A 19,589-nucleotide genomic window follows, 5' to 3' on the forward strand; every position below is an offset into this window, starting at 1 on the left:
TATATATATATATATATTTCTATCTATATATATTGCAGTTTAATATAATCATGAAGCAAGATGCTGTAGCCATGTAGAGATAAGCTCTGAAAAGCCTAACACATGAAATACTGGTGAAAGTGAATTATCTGACACCCAAGTCAAATGCACCGTTAAAGTGCATTTGACTTTAACGTTTGACTTTAAGTATTCTGTGATTTGGTAAAAATAAATGAAAAACTCTTAGTGGCCTCTGCTAATACTCTGACATGGTACCATGCAATGTGAATTGGCTTCCCGGCCAATCAGCATGAAGCCGGCTTCCCGGCCAATTACTACCCGCCGCCTAGCTTCCTGATTGGCCAGGAAGCCAGCTCCATGTTCCCTCACACGGCACTGCCGATCAGAGGAAATATCCCTCTGACCAGAAAGTTCCAGCATCGGAGCATTTGGGCGAGTACAAGTACTCGCCCAAATATTGCGTATCAGCACAGATACTGTTACTAGTATCAGTATCAGTGCATCCCTAGTTAAAACCCACCCCTGATCACTTCATAATTGTATGTCTATTTTCAGTGAAAAACAATCTAAAGTTGGCTTTCCAGGATCCCAGGGGCTGAGTCAGCCTGTTTTGCAATGTGCATCCAAAGTGGTTGCTAATTGTGCTTGATAAATGTCCCTTATTAAAGGGAAGGATTAGAGCCTCTGTCAAGGTTTTTTTGCCACCTGGGTTCCTATTGGGGTAGTGTCCCTCACTTCCTGTCAGGATAGGATGTAATGAGAAAAGTCTGTAACAGGGACATAGGGCAAAACAGGATTAACAATTCTGACAAAGTTTTTAATTGCAGTTTGTGCCTTCCTATCACTGTAATAACCACAACACTGTTTTCCTGTATGGGCTTTAGAGGGACAGGAAATCAGAGAAATTTTAATGCAGTAGGGTCACAGACAGGAAAATGCCTAAAGCAGAAATAGTCATCACTCCTTAAACAATATGCATTAAAAACAGAGACGTTCGTAGCATATTTGCCTCAAATATATGTGAAAGTCACACTTTTGCCATCAAGGCCCCTCTAATCTAACAAAGCTCTCAATTTGGATACATGCACAGCAATAAACAGAATAGAAGGAGATATGTCTGGAGGTAACCATTTCCTCCTTAAAGGTGCAGATAAACACTAGAAGCCCAGCACAGCACACAGGCAACTGAAGACCTCCAGTGTTTCCCAGCAATCAATAACTAGCTTTTTAAAGCAAGTTTTTGGACAGGAAAAGGCTGTTTTATTTACCTGATCCCCACTCCCTCAGAAATTGGCGCTCACCACTTCTCTCCCTCCACTCTGACTGTGGACTGTCCCTTGGCATCCTCATCTATAATGCAGAGCTATGGAACCTGCATTCTATTTGATAACATCAGTGATCCTTAGACCGCTGGAGCAAAGTGAAGAAGAGGCGGAGGAGCGGGCATCAGGCAAGGAAAACCGCTTACTCTTGTCCCCTAGACATAAACGAGCAGTTAACCTTTCCAGTGCAGCCCCACTGCAAGAGAAAACTTTTAATTTCCCTGGAGTGGGGCTTTAAGGTCGGTCCTGTGTTTATTTATCATTATGGAATATGTTACTTCTTTTTTTTAAGCCTGTGAAGGTTTTCCCCCTTATCCAGGTCATGGTACTGCCTGGGGTAGTAGTTAGTCAGGTTTAACTGAACTTGTTCTGTAATATTATCACCACTCATCTCTGGATAACCTCTTTTATAATAATTGTCAGAAATATACTGCAGCATTTATAGCCACATGTATAAATCAGTCACCTTAATCGAATTACCGTGGAATGTGTCAAGTCAGATGTTGATTGTCCAAGAACATAATAGTAGTTGTGAAAGTTTGTGAAAGCCAGTAGAAAACAAAGATCAGCAGCACTCGGATAATCAACATTTTGTGTTCAGGGCACCATTTGCCCTGATGAGGGGACCCTGTGCAGCCCCGAAACGTTGGCTATGTGACATTTTTGATGCTGTGTTTAAATAAATAAACACAAAATTTTGATTATCCGAGTACTGATGATCTTCGTTTTCTACTGACTGATGAGCATGGCGCCATCCGTGATTATCACTACAAGCACCACTGTTACTATTGGTCCTAGATGCTGTGAAGAGTGCGAGGGGATGTATCATTACACTACGCAGTTTGTGAAAGACCTCTTCAATTTACATAATACTTTTTCATAAAATAGGCAATTCCTTTCTGCGGATAAATAAAAATATCCAATGCATGCAGCAAACTTTCCTACTTCGAGGGCTTGTTCACACCATCTCCAGACCAGATCTGGATGTGTTTCTGGAAATGCGGGTATGTGCATTTTTATGTGGTTTTTGTTCCGGTGCATTTTTTTTTTAGTCTCAACTTGATTTCGAGTGCGTTCTGGTGAGTTTGGATGCGTCTAGATGTGTTTTGGTGTGTTCCAGACCAGAAAAAAATATTGTATACACTACTTTTTTTAAACGTCCTGGAACTGAACGCAATGATGTGAACTAACATCACTTTTTGCCATAGGAATGAATGGATATGTGTTTTTTGATCAGACAAAAAAACTTTCTGGTCTGGGTCAGGAGATGGTGTGAACAAGCCCTAACTTAATAAAAAAAAATAAAAAATAGTGGAAGTAAGAAATAGAGAAAACACAAAGTCTACACAAACCAGCTGTCGCTTTTCATTTTATATCCAAAAAAGGAGGTTTAGTTCTTATCAGGGCCGGCCTTAGGGGTGTGCGGGCTGTGCGGTCGCACAGGGCGCCATAGCAACATGGGCGCCTGGCGACCGGCACAATATTGTCTTTTCTACAAGGACTGTCGAACAAACGTTGCCTATACTGTACACATGACAGTAGTTTGAACATTTGGTAGATTTTGTGATATTCAGTTTAATCCTTTAGATAAAATTATTTTGTTGTGAATAAGTATTCGTGTGCTGTTTCTCACTTTTCATTGGGTGTTTACTTCATCTTCTCTCGCATTGCTTTATGCTGGAAACCACAATTTTCAGTGTTGGAAAGAGTTGTGAAGTTACCTGTAATGCTTGAACATTTGTAGATGGCATATAAAGCTCTCAAAGTTTACACTTTACATTTTGTTTCTTATATAAGTGCAAGGGTCTAACAGTCTATGTCCAGACAGTTACTGAAATGTTGGGGACATTTTCTGTGACTCTGGTGATGAGATCTCTGCTTTTGGATCCCAGATCTGCATACCTGCCATGGCCTTTACAAGGGGTCCAACTCTCTCTGCTGGATGTTTTTTTTTATTGTACATTGCGGAGAATGATACAATAGGATTGCCCTGCTTAAAACACCTGAATGAGTAGGAACAATGAAACAAGAACTAATGGCTGGAATTTCTAAAAGATATATAAAGCCAACAGTCCTATTACTTCAAACTAGTTTAGTGTGGCCTGACTCTTTAGGGTCCCCCTCCTTTTTTTTAGGTTTACATGCATATTATAGAGCAGCGACATTTGTTGATTGTTTAAAATTTAACTAAAGTGCTTTTGTCATGATGAGATTAAAATCCTTATTTTACAGTACAATTTGTTTGTCTGTTTCATACGTATGTGATAAGTTAGGTTGCTGTTGTGAATGACCAGAAACATTAGAGAACATGTAGACTGTAAACAATAGCTCATTATAGTTTCTATATTTGTGTTTACTTTTGTGGTTTAGGCGAGGCAGAGGGAGAAAATGAATGAAGAACACAATAAAAGGCTTTCCGATACAGTTGATAGACTCTTAACTGAATCCAATGAACGGCTGCAGTTGCACTTGAAGGAAAGAATGGCTGCACTTGAAGACAAGGTAATATGACAATTTTACTACTTTCTCTGCTGGATCAGCTTAGTATTCTGTTGTTTTGGCCTGTATTGCATTACAAGAATTGTTTTTGGTGACTTTTTTAATTTGAATTTTAAAAAAATATATACACATATACAGTATAACAAAAATGCTTTGCCTATATAGCTCAGTGCTTTTCTTGTTGCTTCATGCAAATCTGAACAATGAACGATATACAAGTCTATTGAGGCAAGTGCTCATGCCAATGGTATTTCTGCTTTCTGCTTAGAAACACACAACATTTGAAATAGTGTCCTGAACTAATGATGTATTAGAGGTCTTCAGTTGGGTTCCCTCTTAGAAGTGCTGTATTTGCATCGGTTAGTAAATTAAAATGCTAAAGTTGCTTCTTCCTACATTTCCTTCAGCATAGGACTAGAATTCCATATTCAGTAAATTATCCTGCACGCTTTGCTCCAGTGCCATATCTATATGTATTATTTAATCATCCTAGGTTAGTGGCTGCTATTTTCTGTACCACTGTTGATTTCACATGGTTACTAAATCATGTACAATTTAATGGAAACCTACACTGAGAGAGTATAGGGGCTGCTAGTGCTGACCTCCTTCTGAAGATGCTTGGCTATGGCGTTAATAATTTCAGAGTTATTAATTCAGAGTAAGTATGCAGATCAGGATAGTCAGAGCGATTTAAAACTCCTTATTTTGCATACCTGTTCCAGGTCAGCAGCTTAGCATGTATTGAAGCCACTGGATTATCATGATAGTAGACACATCTGCATCTGTTGTGTTAAGGCAGCCTATTCATTCATACGTGCTGCCTAATGCACCTACTGTAAATGGTACATGTACTATTTTTGGCAGTGCAGTGCACAGCAATAAAATGTGTTGCTCCGCTGCAGTGCACATGGGTCGGCAAGTGCACATGGGTTGGGAATACACAACGTTTTTTCTAATAGACAATTATTATTTAAACATGATTACTTAAAGAGACACTGTCATGTGAGGTTACGGAGGCTGCCACTGCTGAACTCTCCTTTTGAAGATACTGGTTCTCTGGCTGCCATTCTAACGCTTTGACATTAGTGCTGACCTGGAACAAGTATAGACACAAGTAGTTTTGACACACATTTGCAACATGCTTGTTTCGTGAGTGAATGAAACATACTCAAGTCAGACACAGCCAGGCATCTAGTAATGACAACCCTCTTTTGACAAAGTCACTTTAAACATAAACTAAGAGAGTTTACAATTAGGATATTACAAAAATAAGCAGCTTCAAACTTCTGATTGCTGACTTCTGCAGTTATATAACATTATCACATTTTATTCAAACTAAATGTGATCAGGTTTAAAGAATGCCCTTTGTCATTCGAAGGTTACACTTGACAGCTGCAGATAAAGTGCCCAAAGTCAAAATACATATGTATGTGTATCAGCTGTCACTTGTATATGTTTATACTTTGGGAGATGGATACAGCAATAAAACATGAAAGGAAAAAAAATTCTAGAGAAAAATGCTTTTGCTAATATAGCTTAATATATGTAAACAATCCTGACAGAAATAGTAAGGCTCCCATGGGTGATCTGATTTTGATAATTCTATGGTCTCTGGGAAGTCCTTATCTGCATACCTGGTACAGGTAACATCTCTGGTACATTTGCACTAAATTGGCGGCCTCATGTCTGTGTGCACCCACATGGCATTACAATAGATCACGTTTTTTTCATACAGCGCAGCTTGAAAAGTAACACCAATGAACATAAACAATTGTACTATATTAAAGGATGGTTGGATTCATTTTTTAATATGGTAGTTAACCATACCACTACAAAGCTCCCAGTGCAGGATGATGTTTATTAGAATGTGATGCAGAGATCAGACACTAACCCAATGGCTGTGCTGCAATACACCACCTGGAGTGGGGCAACCTCTGGGGCAACAGTATCCTTTGGGGATCCCCTGTGCCTCCTTCACTCTGCTACCAAAGCTGGATTGCAGTTATGTGGATGCTGTGTAAACCAGGTTCTCTGCAAAAAAGTATAGTTATACAGGTTATAATGAAAAGGGGCTAAAGCAACCAAAAAGTCCTCAACTCATATCAGTAAACCCTTCTTAAAACAAAAGGTAGTCACATGTTTAAGATAATCAGAGTTGCCCTTAATAAGAGGATTATTTCAGGACAGTGGGTTAAGCTATGCAAATCATTGCTTTACACCCCATTGCCCAGATTTACACCCAGAACCATGTAAAGTGTAAATATAGCTAAATAGTATAGAGCCATTGGCCAATGCTGATTGCTAGCCAGCTCCTTTAATTCAGGACCTGACCTCACAAATGCTCTTTTGACTGAATGAACATAAATTCTCAAAGACAAACTCCAAAATGTGTCTGAGGAAATTTGTGTCCATTCAGCCAAAAGAGCAATGGATGCCAATCTTCCAGAAAGTTAGAAGCCATACATGAAGATAAAAGTAGCAAAGTATAACATTTCAGGGTTCATTCTATAACTTGGTCTGGAACACCAGCTAGATATGACTTTTGTGGCTTATAGCACATGATTTCTGTTTGCATTTATTGCGATTTTAACATTGCCGTTTTTTTTTTTTTTTTTACAGAATATTTTACTTCAGGAATCAGAAAATTACAGAAAACAATTAGAAGAATGTTTACATGATAAGGTACACAAATTAGAATTAGGGCCCTGCCCATGAGAGCATATAGTCTAAAAGGGAATTATAATTCCTTTTGAGATTGTAACCTCTCAGGGGCAGGGTCCTCCTTACCATCTTGTATTGACTTGTATCATAACTGTAGTGTCTTCCTTATATTGTAAAGTGCCTGCCAGACTGTTGGCGCTATATAAATCCTGTACAATGATGATGATTATTATTATTGTTAGTAATATTAGTTTGATTTTTGTATGGCTGAACCATATATACCGTACATTAAATTTAAATTCCACAGATAGTAACTTCCACGGACCTTTAGAAAAAACAGCCATTACAAGTAAACTTGTATTTGTATCAAAAATATATATACACACACACACACAGTATATATTAGGCATGTTCAGATACCTGTGCCGATTTTAACTTCTTTTCCGAGAACTACCAGGGTTGCAGGAGTTGCAGCTGCGACTGGGCCCTGGCACTACACCACTGTCCTGTAATCATTGTGTCTGCGGTCCAGTCCGGTGCAATGAAAATGCTGCAAGCACTATTTTGATCGCACCAGACCGGACCACAGACACAATGTGCCTTGCAATCCCGTGCGGCCGAACACATTGTGGCCGGAGGGTGTGGCTCCAGTGCCATTCACTTCAATGGCCCACCACGCCCCCTCCTACCCCACTAAAAAGTGAACCGTCCGCAATGCAAGGCAGTGCGTTCTGGCCAGAGTCAGGCCGGAACGCACTGCAACTGGTGTGAACGGGACCGGAGTCTGTAAGAAAAATTGTCACATTAGACTAAACATAAATATATCAGTAATTGGTATCTTTGAGTACTTAAACACGTATCAGTACTTGGTCTGGAAAAATGGTATTGGTGCCTTATATATATTTATTTACACACACATATATATATGTGTGTTAATCTTAAACATAGTTGGGCTCTTATCCTTTCTATGTTTTACCTGTCTAGAGGAATGCATATTAAAAATATGTTGCATTTTTAAATTTGAGTCCATGCAGAACATAAATGTGTATAATAAAATTTTAATGATCATTTTCAGGAAAGATTAGCAGACGATCTTGAAAAAATGAGAACCGACTTTGATCCAGTGAAGATACGTACTGGATCCTTGATAGAATCAACTTTAACCAGGTAGTTAATAAAATATGGCTATATAATATGGCTAGTCTTGTATTATTGCTTTTGTTGTGTTTAGTATTGCTGTAAATACAAATGGAATATAGATTCCATGTAGCCATTCTATTTGCCCCCCAGTGCCGCAATGTCATATGCTCATGTAGGTAACATTGCCTTGTCATGGTTCCTTTCAATGATGAAAACATCCAGTAAGCTTCATGTACCTAATTAACCTTTTTTTTGTGAGTAAGCCATCCCTTGAGAAGACCTGAGCAATGTATTTATTTATACTATATCAAGTCTTTACTGAGCTACATATCATCTACATCTACAGTATATCTGCGTTTTAGACTTCTGGTTATCTCAAGGGCATATCACGTTGAGTGGCAGTTTGATGCCTCAAACTATTTTCAAACTCACACTTTTCAATCTCCGGTGTCACATAATCCCACCTAAATGAAGTCTCAATGTTCCTGATTCTGACTAGGTGAACAACACTACAATTCATCTTACAGATCACAACTTAGTTTGATATGTTTTAAAATGCTATTCTCTTATCACGCTATTTTATTTTCTCTTTTTGTAACCACTTCAGCTATCACACTGCATACCCCCTATGGGACATATTTCTGCTATAGGCCTGTTTATTTAGCAATAACATTGTCATTACTTAAAGTGTATTTCCAGTTTTCTAGACAAATTAGTAGAGTGCATATTTTATATTTGTTACATATTCAGATTCATACAATATAAATTAAAAAGTGCTGCTTAAATAGTACTTGCTCTTTTCTGAGGAAATGTTTTCTTTTCTTTAGACTGAATTTTCCTCTGGAATGCTGGAAGGTGGGGGAGATTAATGTTTATCATAAATAACCCTGTCTGTACTGTGCTGGCAGATTTCATTATCAGTTGTAAACTAGATTTGTACACTGTCTGTCCCAACAAATGGGTTAAAAAAAAACACAAGGAAAAAAACTAATAAATACGAAAAAGCATTAGATATTAATGGTTAAAATAATTAAAATAAAATCTGCAGGAAACTAATAGCCAAGGGGAGAAGGATGGTAGGGTTAATTCAGCCATTACTGTCTTTTCTCTGCCCTCTCACTTTTACTTTTCTATTCTCTTTCCTCAACCTATCCTATCCCTTTTTCTCCTCATCTGCTCTCCTCTTCTCTCCTTCCTTTCTCAATCTTAGATAAATATGTTTAGTGTATCCTTTTGATAATGTGTACCAAATATAGCAGGGACGTTGATTATACACTGTATTACTGTATATAGTGACATCTACAGGCTAAAGGTATGAATACAACACCATAATGGCATGTTTTCTCTTAGGCCTCATCTGGAAACATCAGGAGAACTGAGATACTCTGTTGGTTCCTTGGTAGATACGCAGCCAGACTACCGTTCAGCTAAAGTCATAAGGAGGCCACGTAGAGGAAGAATGGGAATAAGAATAGAAGAACCACAGGTTAGATACAGTATTTGATGTAGATATTTTGAATTCATGTGTTAGTGCAATTGCTTAATTTATATTTATTTTTTTAATATGTTTTCTGAGTACCAAAAATAATAATGCTACTCTAAATGCTTTAGCTGCCCCAGCATTCCCAAAAAAATAAAGCTCAACTCCAGCCAAAATTTATTTTTCTTTTCAATTTTGAATAGAGTGGGAAAATTGGAATATTTTTTTAGTGCTCTGTTTACCTATTGAGAAATGTTTTCTTTTCACATTTTTAATGATATTTGTTTCTCCTCTACTTACACCTGGATAGGAAGTAAGGGAAACATGTTGGCAAATACAGCAACTAAAGCAACGTAAAGGTTGTAAGCCTTTTCCACTCTAATGCAAAATATGTTTTTATTTCTTCCTGTGTAATTTGACCTCACCCCCATAGTGGCAGCTAGTCTTTGAGAAGAGTGCTCTTTCCCAGTTCTTCTTCTTGTTTCATCGCTTAAAGGAGAACTATGAGGCAAGTGATTTACACTCATCCTCATAGTAAGAGCTGACATGTGACAAAGAAGCTGTCACAGGTCAGCTCTGTTGATCGGGAAGTGAGCGAACACATACAGTCGCTCACTCACTTTCTGATCATCTCCTTGCAGAGAGTGGTGACTGTCAGTCACTACTCCCCGCAGGGATTCCCACCCCTGCCCTTTACGATCCTCCAGTGCTTAGTGGGGGTAGGGAACAGACACAGCTGGCTCTGCCTCTAGATAGGCAGAGCCAGCTGTCACTCATGCAGCGGGGAGGATCCAGACAGTATTGTCGGGATCCGTCCCGACTGCAGCGCTCTCAGTATATCGCAGGCAATAGCTCACCATATACTGAGCTTTGGGTCACGGGAGGAGGCTAGTATATGTTCTCCCGTGACCCTAAAGAGAACTATGGGGAAAAACACTTACCCCATAGTTCTCTTTTAAAATCCTTGTTCAAGTCTGAGTGCTCCGGGTCGTCTTCCTCTATTCACATTCTGAAAGCCAAAACAGAACAACAACTATCTACCTGATGAGAGAATGGTCTACTATCACTGCAGATTGTTATTGTTCGTAGAAGATGAAGACATGTATAGGTTAACAGTCAGACTTTTGACTAGATACTTAGACTGGTCGTCAGATATTGAAGCTATACTCATCATCTGTGCTTCAGGTGTGCTCACCAGAGATTTTATAAAGTCCTGTTTGTAAGTTCAGCTTCTAATATCCTTTTCTGAATGAAGCTGAGAATACAGTAGCGTTGGCATTGCTCAACACTGTCTTTAGGCCCACGGTAAAATTAACTTCTCAAATTTTGCGACATTGCTTATTACAAACAGATTCATACGTATTTCAAATATTAGGTTAGGGATACAAAATTTACATTGTGTATTTAAAACGTATAATTCTGTATTTATGTGCTAGAATTAGTGGTGGACAAATAGTTTTCAAAACCAGGTAAATTGCAAATGTTTTGATAATCCTGAATATATGCATGATTGCCTAACTACATGAATCCATAATTCTGCGCAAATCTATGGTGCATGCAAATAATCAGCAAAATCAAAAACTGATTAAACCGATTATCCCTAATTAGGGTAAAAAGAAATGTGTTTTTCATACAGATTAAAGGGGGTTTTTCACTATGGAGCTAAGAACAAATAAAATACAAAAAAAACTGACAGTGTTATTCACAAAAGAGTGAAAAGTTTGGAGAAGGCAGGAGAAGTGAGCAATCTAGGCCAAAATAGCTGATTTGGAAAAATTAGAAAAATTATCCAATTCAGCTAACTTCACGTTCAGCTATTCAGCTATTTTGGATTGTTCACTTTTATAACCCTGTGAATGTGTCTAGTACAAAACACAAAAGTATACATACCTGACACGAAACTGTTTGTATTTTTTGCCACTATTTTCTTCCTGATTAGGTGAAGTCTCTTGGAGACCATGAATGGAATCGAACACAGCAAATGGGAGTGCATAGCAGCCATCCATTTGAAAGTGATACAGAGATGTCTGATATAGATGATGATGATCGTGAAACGATTTTTAGTTCCATGGACCTTTTATCTCCAGGTGGACATTCTGATGCTCAGACATTGGCAATGATGCTTCAAGAGCAGTTAGATGCTATTAACAAAGAAATCAGGTAATTCTGTTCTTGAATTCCAACTGTAGTTATTTTCTTATGTTGCTTAGCAGCAATTTTCAAATAGTTTCAAGCTGGTACTATACATGTATTTATTTTAGCCTCAGTATGCTATATGCTACACATGCTTGAAAAGTTCAGTTGGTGGTCCCTGGGAATCATTGACTTTTTGAGACAGCCTTACAGTTAAAGTAGGGCTCCTGGAAAATGTAAGAATGAAATAGGGGTTTTAGGAGGCACTTGCAGAAGGTATCCTGAGGCATTGTGTTTCATCACCCCACCTTTAATTCACTTTTGCCCTTAATGTCACTTTAAGGCTTCACACCCTAAGTAATACCCTTCTGGCTAGGATTGCCTATTTTACTCAGGAAATTCCCTTGTTGTCCTGGTCCTAACCTGGCTTAAGATAGTGTGATAATATGTAAATAATCATATGTGATGATCATTCTTACCGATCCATGGGGAAATGCAAATTATCAGCCTTCCAGCTAAAAAAACAAAAAAGGCCAAGCCATTGCTTAAAACTCTGAGTTCTGCAATTGAAATGTCAGCTTGAGCATTTTCTTAAAGTATTTAGTGTATTCTGAAAATAAGCATAATAATGGATGGACTGGGATTTATAATATTTCTGTGTCAGATAGAATTTAACAGCAGAACAGAAATAAAGCCAGGTCAGTAGATTACCTCAACAATATCTAAAATGTCAACTCTCCTTGCACCTGGAACAAACCTGGAAACTGACATGCTGGTGACATTTAAAATTGGCTTTTTTACTTTGAGAGGACTAAGTTATAGTGACTTTTGTTTGTGAGCTGTTTTTATTTTTGGCACTTCTGCTCCTTTGCCTGTGGCTAATGTGCAAAAACAACCTGCTTCTATCCAATTCCTCGCTAAATTCACATAGAAAACAAGAAGCTATGTGATGACAGGTGATTGCCTATTTATCTAGAATACCTGGGTTTATTATACATCGAAGGGAATGTCCAGCTTCCATTTATATTCATGTTCCAAATGTAAACCTGCAGTGCCATCATACACAGAATATCAGAACGTCAGAATAAGCATCCAGCATACATTGAAATTGTTGCCTTGCTCATTTTATTAGGTTTACTATTGTCAATAAATATCTGTCATCATCTGTGGTGCCATCACATGGATATGAGGAAAGCTAGGATTATGGGAGACACTCTGAAATATTATGGAATGTGGCCAGGGAATAGCAAACCCTTTAAAACTTTATAGCTCAAGACATGAGATGTGGTCTGAAGATTTGACTATAGAAAGATTCATAGAACAATAGGTTGCATTCATATGAACGTTCAGTTGACTCAACCCCGAGATTGGCAAGCAAGGGGATATTTGCCCAGTTTACAGAGTATGTGACTATTTCATCATGTGCCTGCAATCTTCCAGATCTTCCAACAATTATTCCACGTCTATGGACACATTCAACAGAAAACAACTTATGTAATTTGCCTACAGCTGGCCATACAATAAAAGCCTTTTTTTTGTTTAGCCTGCTGGCTGGCTAAGCAGTGTGGATGGGAGAATCCTCCTGCCAGGCTATTGTATTTTGACAGTCAGTACCCATCGCTGTCAAAATGCCTGAACACTAACTGCAGCTGATTAGAGTAACTGACTTTTGTTAATCCGGCAGGGCCAACCATTGATCGAATTTCGGTCGATTCCTGTGAATAGTCTCATATTCTAACACTCTGTGGCCAGTTTAAAACCTTAAAAAGACGAGTGAATTGTGTCTTTGCAAAATAAGTTCTGTTACTTTTACAAAAATGCAGTTTCACATTGCATATAAATCGTTTTATTTTCTCCTTTATGTAGGAAATTAGGACTTTATCCTGCATTCCTCTCAGTTTTTTTTTATTTTGTGATTTGCATGGTCTTGTATACAACATTTTGTGTGTTGACATACTGACAGGCTTATGTTGACAGTGTAATGCATGTTTTAACTATTTCTTTTAGCAGATTTCTATTAATCCACTGTGGGTACTGTAATGCTTAAAAAGTACAGAATATGGGAGCAGACTGACTAATTTCATCAGCTAATAGGATTGGTGAAGGGGAGAAAATAAGTACAAATGCAAAACTGTTAAGATGTCAGTAGACATTGATTGGTGTAGTGGCCGAATATTACAGATCGCCAATGTGTGAAATACTGCTTGGGTTACTTTTTTTTTTACACATCATTGTAGCACTACATATCTGTACTCTGTCTTGCATTGACAGTCATAATTAAAAAAAAACAGCACTTGTGGTATGCTGTGTTTGCAAGCATGATTTAGCATGATTCAACTTTACCTGTGTCATCTGTCTCATCTATCATTAACTATTTTATTGTCCTCTGCAGCATGGGATTCGTTGATGGTGCCAGTACCAAAAGACACTATTCCATACTACAGGCCTTAAAAGATTACACATATATGCTGGGATCTGGTCCCTTTACCACAGCCCAGATGACAAGTAATTGAAGGGATCCCCATCCTCCATCCTGACCACCTGACTCCCCCTGTATCACTAATTAGTCATTTTTACATTACTGATTTTTCTTTTGGAAAGTCACCCATCAGGATAGAATCTGGAAGCTGCCACTACTGTCTTAGTTTAGTGCATGCTCTGGGGCTGTCATCCCTTATCCTTTCTTCACTAGAAAGGATCGCTTAGCTGGAACAAGCAAGTGTTTATCAGACTGAAGTAAGGATAGGGATGATGGGGATTTACCTTTTAGTAGCTAGTCTGCAGTGGTATCTCCCAGACTTCTAAAATAACAGATTAATAACAGATTTACAGATTAAAATAACCTCCTGCTGTTTAAATTAAACCATATAATTAATTTGAAAATAATTGGTAGCCACACAGACCACTGCTTGGATGTTGTTTCAAGTGATTGTTAAATCTTTCGATAATAAGCACTCACACACAGACTTTTTTTCCAACACAGGCTCTACAGTTAGTCTGGGTGACATAAAGAAGTCTACAACTGACCTATTCTGATTTTTTTTTGTGAATTTGTTTGCAATGTATTTTTTGGAATGGTTTTAAAATATTGCATGTAGATGTGTAATGCAGAGTTAACTTGGATTACAGATTCTGAGTGCTGTAGACAGAAGTGATTCTTGCTCCTCGAGGATAGTAAGGAGCTAAGTGGGCATGAAATCTTGGCACATTTCTTGCAGCCGAATTACACAAACTATGTTATGATCCCGCTCTCTAAGTAGGGATATCTGTTGAAAAGCCTCTGATGCAATTGATGTAAAAAAAAAAAACGTTTAATTATGTACAGACCTTTCATACATGCACAGGTTGATGGAGGAATGGATAAATTAGTTCTCCAGCGCTAACAGACCAAGAGCTGGATTGCCTGGATATGGTACTCGCATTGTAAAGAAACATGATTTGTTTTTTAAAACCAGACTCATTCAGGAAGAAAAAGAGTCTACGGAACTAAGAGCAGAAGAGATAGAAAACAGAGTTGCCAGCGTTAGCTTGGAGGGACTTAACTTGGCCAGAATTCATCCAGGTACCTCTATAACTGGCTCAGTGACTGCTTCATCGCTAGCAAGTTCATCACCTCCAAGCGGACATTCCACACCTAAACTCACACCACGTAGCCCTGCCAGGGAGATGGATCGCATGGGAGTCATGACACTAGTAAGTTGTGAATTATGCATTATGTTATAGCTATTGACTCATGACCACAGGTTTAACACTTGTAGCTATTATATAAATATATACCGATTTGATTGTTTCATGAAAAGCAAACTTTTTTTGTTAACTAGTGTTAATATTTTTTAGTGTAGTTTGCCTTTTACTGACTCTGTACTAATTCTGTTTGTATTTTATTCTTTGCAAATTTAGCCTAGTGACCTGCGGAAGCATCGACGAAAGGTATTGTTATTTTTGTGTTTAATAACCTAAAGCATGCGTAGAATAGATTATATTTGCCTATGTTTTAAAAGTGTATTAATTATGAAACCAAACCAGACAAAATTCAGTCAACTGGCTTAGATGCTTATGTTCATTCCCCATTACTCCCTGTCCGGGGACCTGGATATTAGAGTGATTTATATATTTGTCTGGAACATACAAATACATATATTTCAGTGTAATTGTCACAACCCTGCAGCAAAAATAATGTATAATGATTTTATTGTGGCCGAAGATATTTTTTTCATCTGTAGTAATTTGTTAAATTTAGCTAACATCTAAATCTTTTATGGGGATTTAAAATGTTTACATTATGGTATCAGAATAGTGGTTGGTATGTATGCATCTAGAATTCCAATGTACAAGTGACTGTAACTTTGTGGGTATGTGTGGGGGAATCTTTCAACAGCACATTTTAATATACTTCCCACTTTGCTGTTTCAATTGTGGAAATCATTATCGATGATTTACCATGATGTGTCTAGAGATCTTCAAATTAGAGTCCAGGTTTTTTGATAAGTGAACAAGTTGGAAGAATATCAGGACAGGAGAATAAACCACGAGGGTAGTTTGGAGGACTGAATTGATTGTATTACTAGCAATAATTGGATACTGTGCAGCCAGCCTTACATTTGATTTGGAAAATGAAAAATGTAAATATTTTGTGTTGACATCACTGTCTCAGTCACTTGTGATGCCAATCCAGCCCAAGTCTCTGATTAAAAACTTATAGAGGGAATCTTTCACAAAGCAATATACATATGGAAAGGTTATGTGGCCTTCAAACAACTTAGAGGGGATCAAGAGTTATTTAAATATGCTGCGTTCATTAAAAGAACACCTGAGATCTGCCATGAAAGTCCATGTTCAGGCACTTTCTATTATAGGGTGACAACTCTCTTGCAATTGTGCTGCTGCTTTGTTACCCTGTCACATACACTTCTGGTGAAGATGACAGGAGGCTGGGTCGACACACCTTGTCCAGCAATGGTCCACTGTTGTCAATATCAGGAATCATAGTATAAAAAAATAGTATAAAATAACCAGTATTTTATTACAATCAAAAATGTTTGACACCGAGTGCTTTAGCAAACTAAATGCCATCCGGTTCTAGATCAAGGGCCTAATAGGTGTTGGATTACTGTCACATGTTAAGCATGTGACACAATTCAAGGAATAGATGCTTCCATCATAGCTTAAAAGAGAACTATGGGGTAATTATTTTTCCCTATAGTTCTCTTTAGGGTCACGGGAGGACATATACTCACCTCCTCCCGTGACCCAAAGCTCAGTATATAGCATGCTAGTGCCCCCGATATATCAAGAGCGCTGCAGCCGGGACGGATCCCGACAATACTGTCCACCCAGCTGCGTGAGTGACAGCTGGCACTGCCTATCTAGAGGCAGAGCCAGATGTGCCTGCCCCCCCAGTTCATTCCACCACTCAGTGCTAGGTGATCGGAGAAGGAAGGGGGGACATTCACCGCTCACTGCATGGAGACGATCGGAAAGTGAGAAGATTGGTGCATGTTTCTGCTCACTTCACGATCAATAGAGCCGACCTGTGACAGCTTCTTTGTCACACGTCGGCTCTAACTATGAGGATGAGTGGAAATCACTCACCTCATAGTTCTCCTTTAATCACACAAGTGTTTTGTTTCTTGGTAGATGCCCTTTAGACTAAGAACAAATGCATACAGAATTAAAGATTTACTATTTTTTTTTTAATTACAAATAAATACCAAGAGCCATGTAAAAAGTAAACCTATTTCCTAGTCCTGATTCTTGCTCTCTATATTCACTGTAGTTTACTGTTTTCCCTCATGGAAACATGAGCTTGACCAAACCCATTGTAATGGAATCCTAAAATTCCATGCATTTTTCCCTCTGACATGCAAAAAATATTGTTGCATGTCCTAGTTAACTTGGTGCCCTTGATGATAAGGACACAATTGATGATTTTGTTGTTGTTGTTGTTTAATTTGGATTAAGGCTGTTTTGCAGACTTAAAGAAGAACTCCAGGGAAATTTTGTATTAACCCTTGCAAGGGGGCTACCCCCGCACTGCAAGGGTTAACTTCTCATTTTTGTCTAGGTGCTAAAAAAAGTTATACTCACAAGAACTGCCAAGCCGACTCCCTGCTTCTCCAGTCACTGAAATGTGTCTCCTCCTCCGCTGCACAGATGGAATGTTCCTCAGCTTCCTAAGGTCTATACACTTGTATTGAATGTGATGACACAAGGATTCTTAGACCGCTGCAGAGGAGGGGGAGAGAGGTTCTAGGGACCGGCCTAAGAAAGAGCTGGCTCAAATGATCAGGTTTGTATTATTATTATTATTATTATTATTATTAAATAGTATTTATATAGCACCAACAGTTTGCACAGCGCTTTACAATATAGGGAAGACATTACAATCACAATACAATTCAAGACAAGATGGTAAGGAGGGCCCTGCCCCTGAGGGCTTACAATCTGAAAGAGGAGGGGGAAATGATACATGAGGAGGTTGCTGTGTGGGGATGTGTAGGGATGTGTTTGTATAACTTTTTATTACTTTTTTTTAAGCACCTAGACACAAATGATTAATGAACCCTTGAAGTTTGGGGTAGCCCCACTGCAAGGGTTAATAAGTTCTTCTTCAAATTGTGATAACCTAGTATAAGAACAAAATATCATGGATCATGGATAAAGTTGTTTAGATAAACAGTGTTTTATATTTGGTACAGAGATGGCACACATGATTCATAGATTGATTTAAAAATGGCTAAACATAACTTCTTGTTTCAGATTGCAGTTGTAGAGGAAGATGGTCGTGAAGATAAAGCTACAATAAAATGTGAAACCTCCCCTCCATCAACACCACGTGCCCTCAGGATGACTCATACTTTGCCATCTTCATATCATAATGATGCCAGAGGGTGAGCTGTATGACACTTTTCTCAAGTTATCATCAACTGCGGTGTCGTCTGAGTAAAGTTGCTATGAGTGGTAGTTTTTTCCCTACATTTTAAAACTAATTCATACTTAAAGGGTATTTCCACTTACACAGGCAAAATTAAGAAAACCCCACTAAATTTTTCTATTGTGTTCCTATTCACACAGTATATCTATCAATAATTTTAAAAACATGTCTTACCCTTTATATATCTCTATTTGGACGGCCTTTGCATACTCCTCTCTCAATTTCAGTAACAGCAAATTCTGTCCTAATAGAAAGAGATAGGACAAACTGTCCGTCTCCTCATTAACATACCAGGTCTTCAGGGCTTTAACCCTTTGTTAATACAGATGGTTCTGCTCATCTAGTTTACAAGTGATAATAGAATTTGCCAGCACAGTAGAAACAGGGTTAATTATTTGAAACAAAAAAACTCCCCCCAACCTACCAGACAGTGAGAACTAAGCAGGAGTTTTCAGTCCTGTAGTTAGCATAATGAGCATCTAGCAAACGTTATGCTATGTGAATGAGAACATGTAACAAATATAAAGTGGGTGTTATCCAAATGTTGCTGCAAGTGTGGAAATGCACTATAAAAAGCATCCAGGGTGCTATAAGACATTATAACTAGCCAGGTTATGTTGAAGGGGGCAAAGGGAACCAAATCCACCATGTTTTGTTTTAAGGTTGGTGAAATTGTAAACATGCATGCATAGACAAACTTTTTTTTGTTTTGGATTAGATCCCCTGTGAATTTTGTATTACTGTCTTATACCCTTTATATGTAAATTCACCTCTCTATTTGTCCTGGTGACCATCTTCTCAAAGACGAATGAGGGAAATACAAGAGGTGACAGGAATCCTCCAAAGGGACACCTGTTCACTATAAGGGGAAATTTTCCCTTTATCTCCTGTCCTACAGAGACAACAGGAAGTACTAGAAAATCCTTACAAATGTGGTACACAGCAAAGATAAACTGACAGTCTATACATACACATGAGGACTGGGCATTGAGACAGTTGCATTTTTTGCAATCAGGAAAAAAATAACCTTGCTATTCCTTTTTTTTAAATTTGTGAGTGAGGTGATGATTTCTCCAAACTGTTTTAGGTGGAGATTGCTTACTTGATAGGTTTCTACAGGCATGATAAATACTATTCATGAATGTTTATCTGAGGTTGAGAGTTGGCCAATGCTAGAATTTGTATTTGTTATTTAGATATGTTTTATGGTAGAGATTCCAGGCCCAAAACTAACTGCCACCAGTCTAAAATCAGCAAGTCAGATAGAGATTGGAAGTATAGATAATTATCAATGAGAAAGATTTATGCCAAGTTAAAGGAGACAAACTTTCCTACTGTAGCAGCCCTGAATTGAAGTACTCTCTGATATGCAAATTTCACACAGCTCCTGTGGTTGTGAGTCAGGTGGCAGCCCCCCCCC

At 38.3% G+C, this 19,589-nt stretch overlaps 1 protein-coding gene across 7 annotated transcripts in view; it reads left to right on the plus strand.

The window, feature by feature from the left end:
* Nucleotides 1-19,589, plus strand: part of PPFIA2 (PTPRF interacting protein alpha 2) — a 235,524-nt gene that overhangs the window by 178,481 nt on the left and 37,454 nt on the right. For all 7 annotated transcript variants that reach the window (XM_018552926.1, XM_018552929.1, XM_018552928.1 and 4 more), the window contains 8 exons: nt 3,693-3,824; nt 6,441-6,503; nt 7,558-7,649; nt 8,973-9,108; nt 11,042-11,262; nt 14,691-14,928; nt 15,136-15,165; nt 17,995-18,125. In XM_018552926.1, coding sequence (XP_018408428.1) covers nt 3,693-3,824; nt 6,441-6,503; nt 7,558-7,649; nt 8,973-9,108; nt 11,042-11,262; nt 14,691-14,928; nt 15,136-15,165; nt 17,995-18,125 — 1,043 coding nt within the window. The remainder of the gene's footprint in view (nt 1-3,692; nt 3,825-6,440; nt 6,504-7,557; nt 7,650-8,972; nt 9,109-11,041; nt 11,263-14,690; nt 14,929-15,135; nt 15,166-17,994; nt 18,126-19,589) is intronic.

Source organism: Nanorana parkeri, unplaced genomic scaffold, assembly GCF_000935625.1.
Source record: "Nanorana parkeri isolate BGI_ZX_2015 unplaced genomic scaffold, ASM93562v1 scaffold101, whole genome shotgun sequence".
NCBI lineage: Eukaryota > Metazoa > Chordata > Amphibia > Anura > Dicroglossidae > Nanorana > Nanorana parkeri.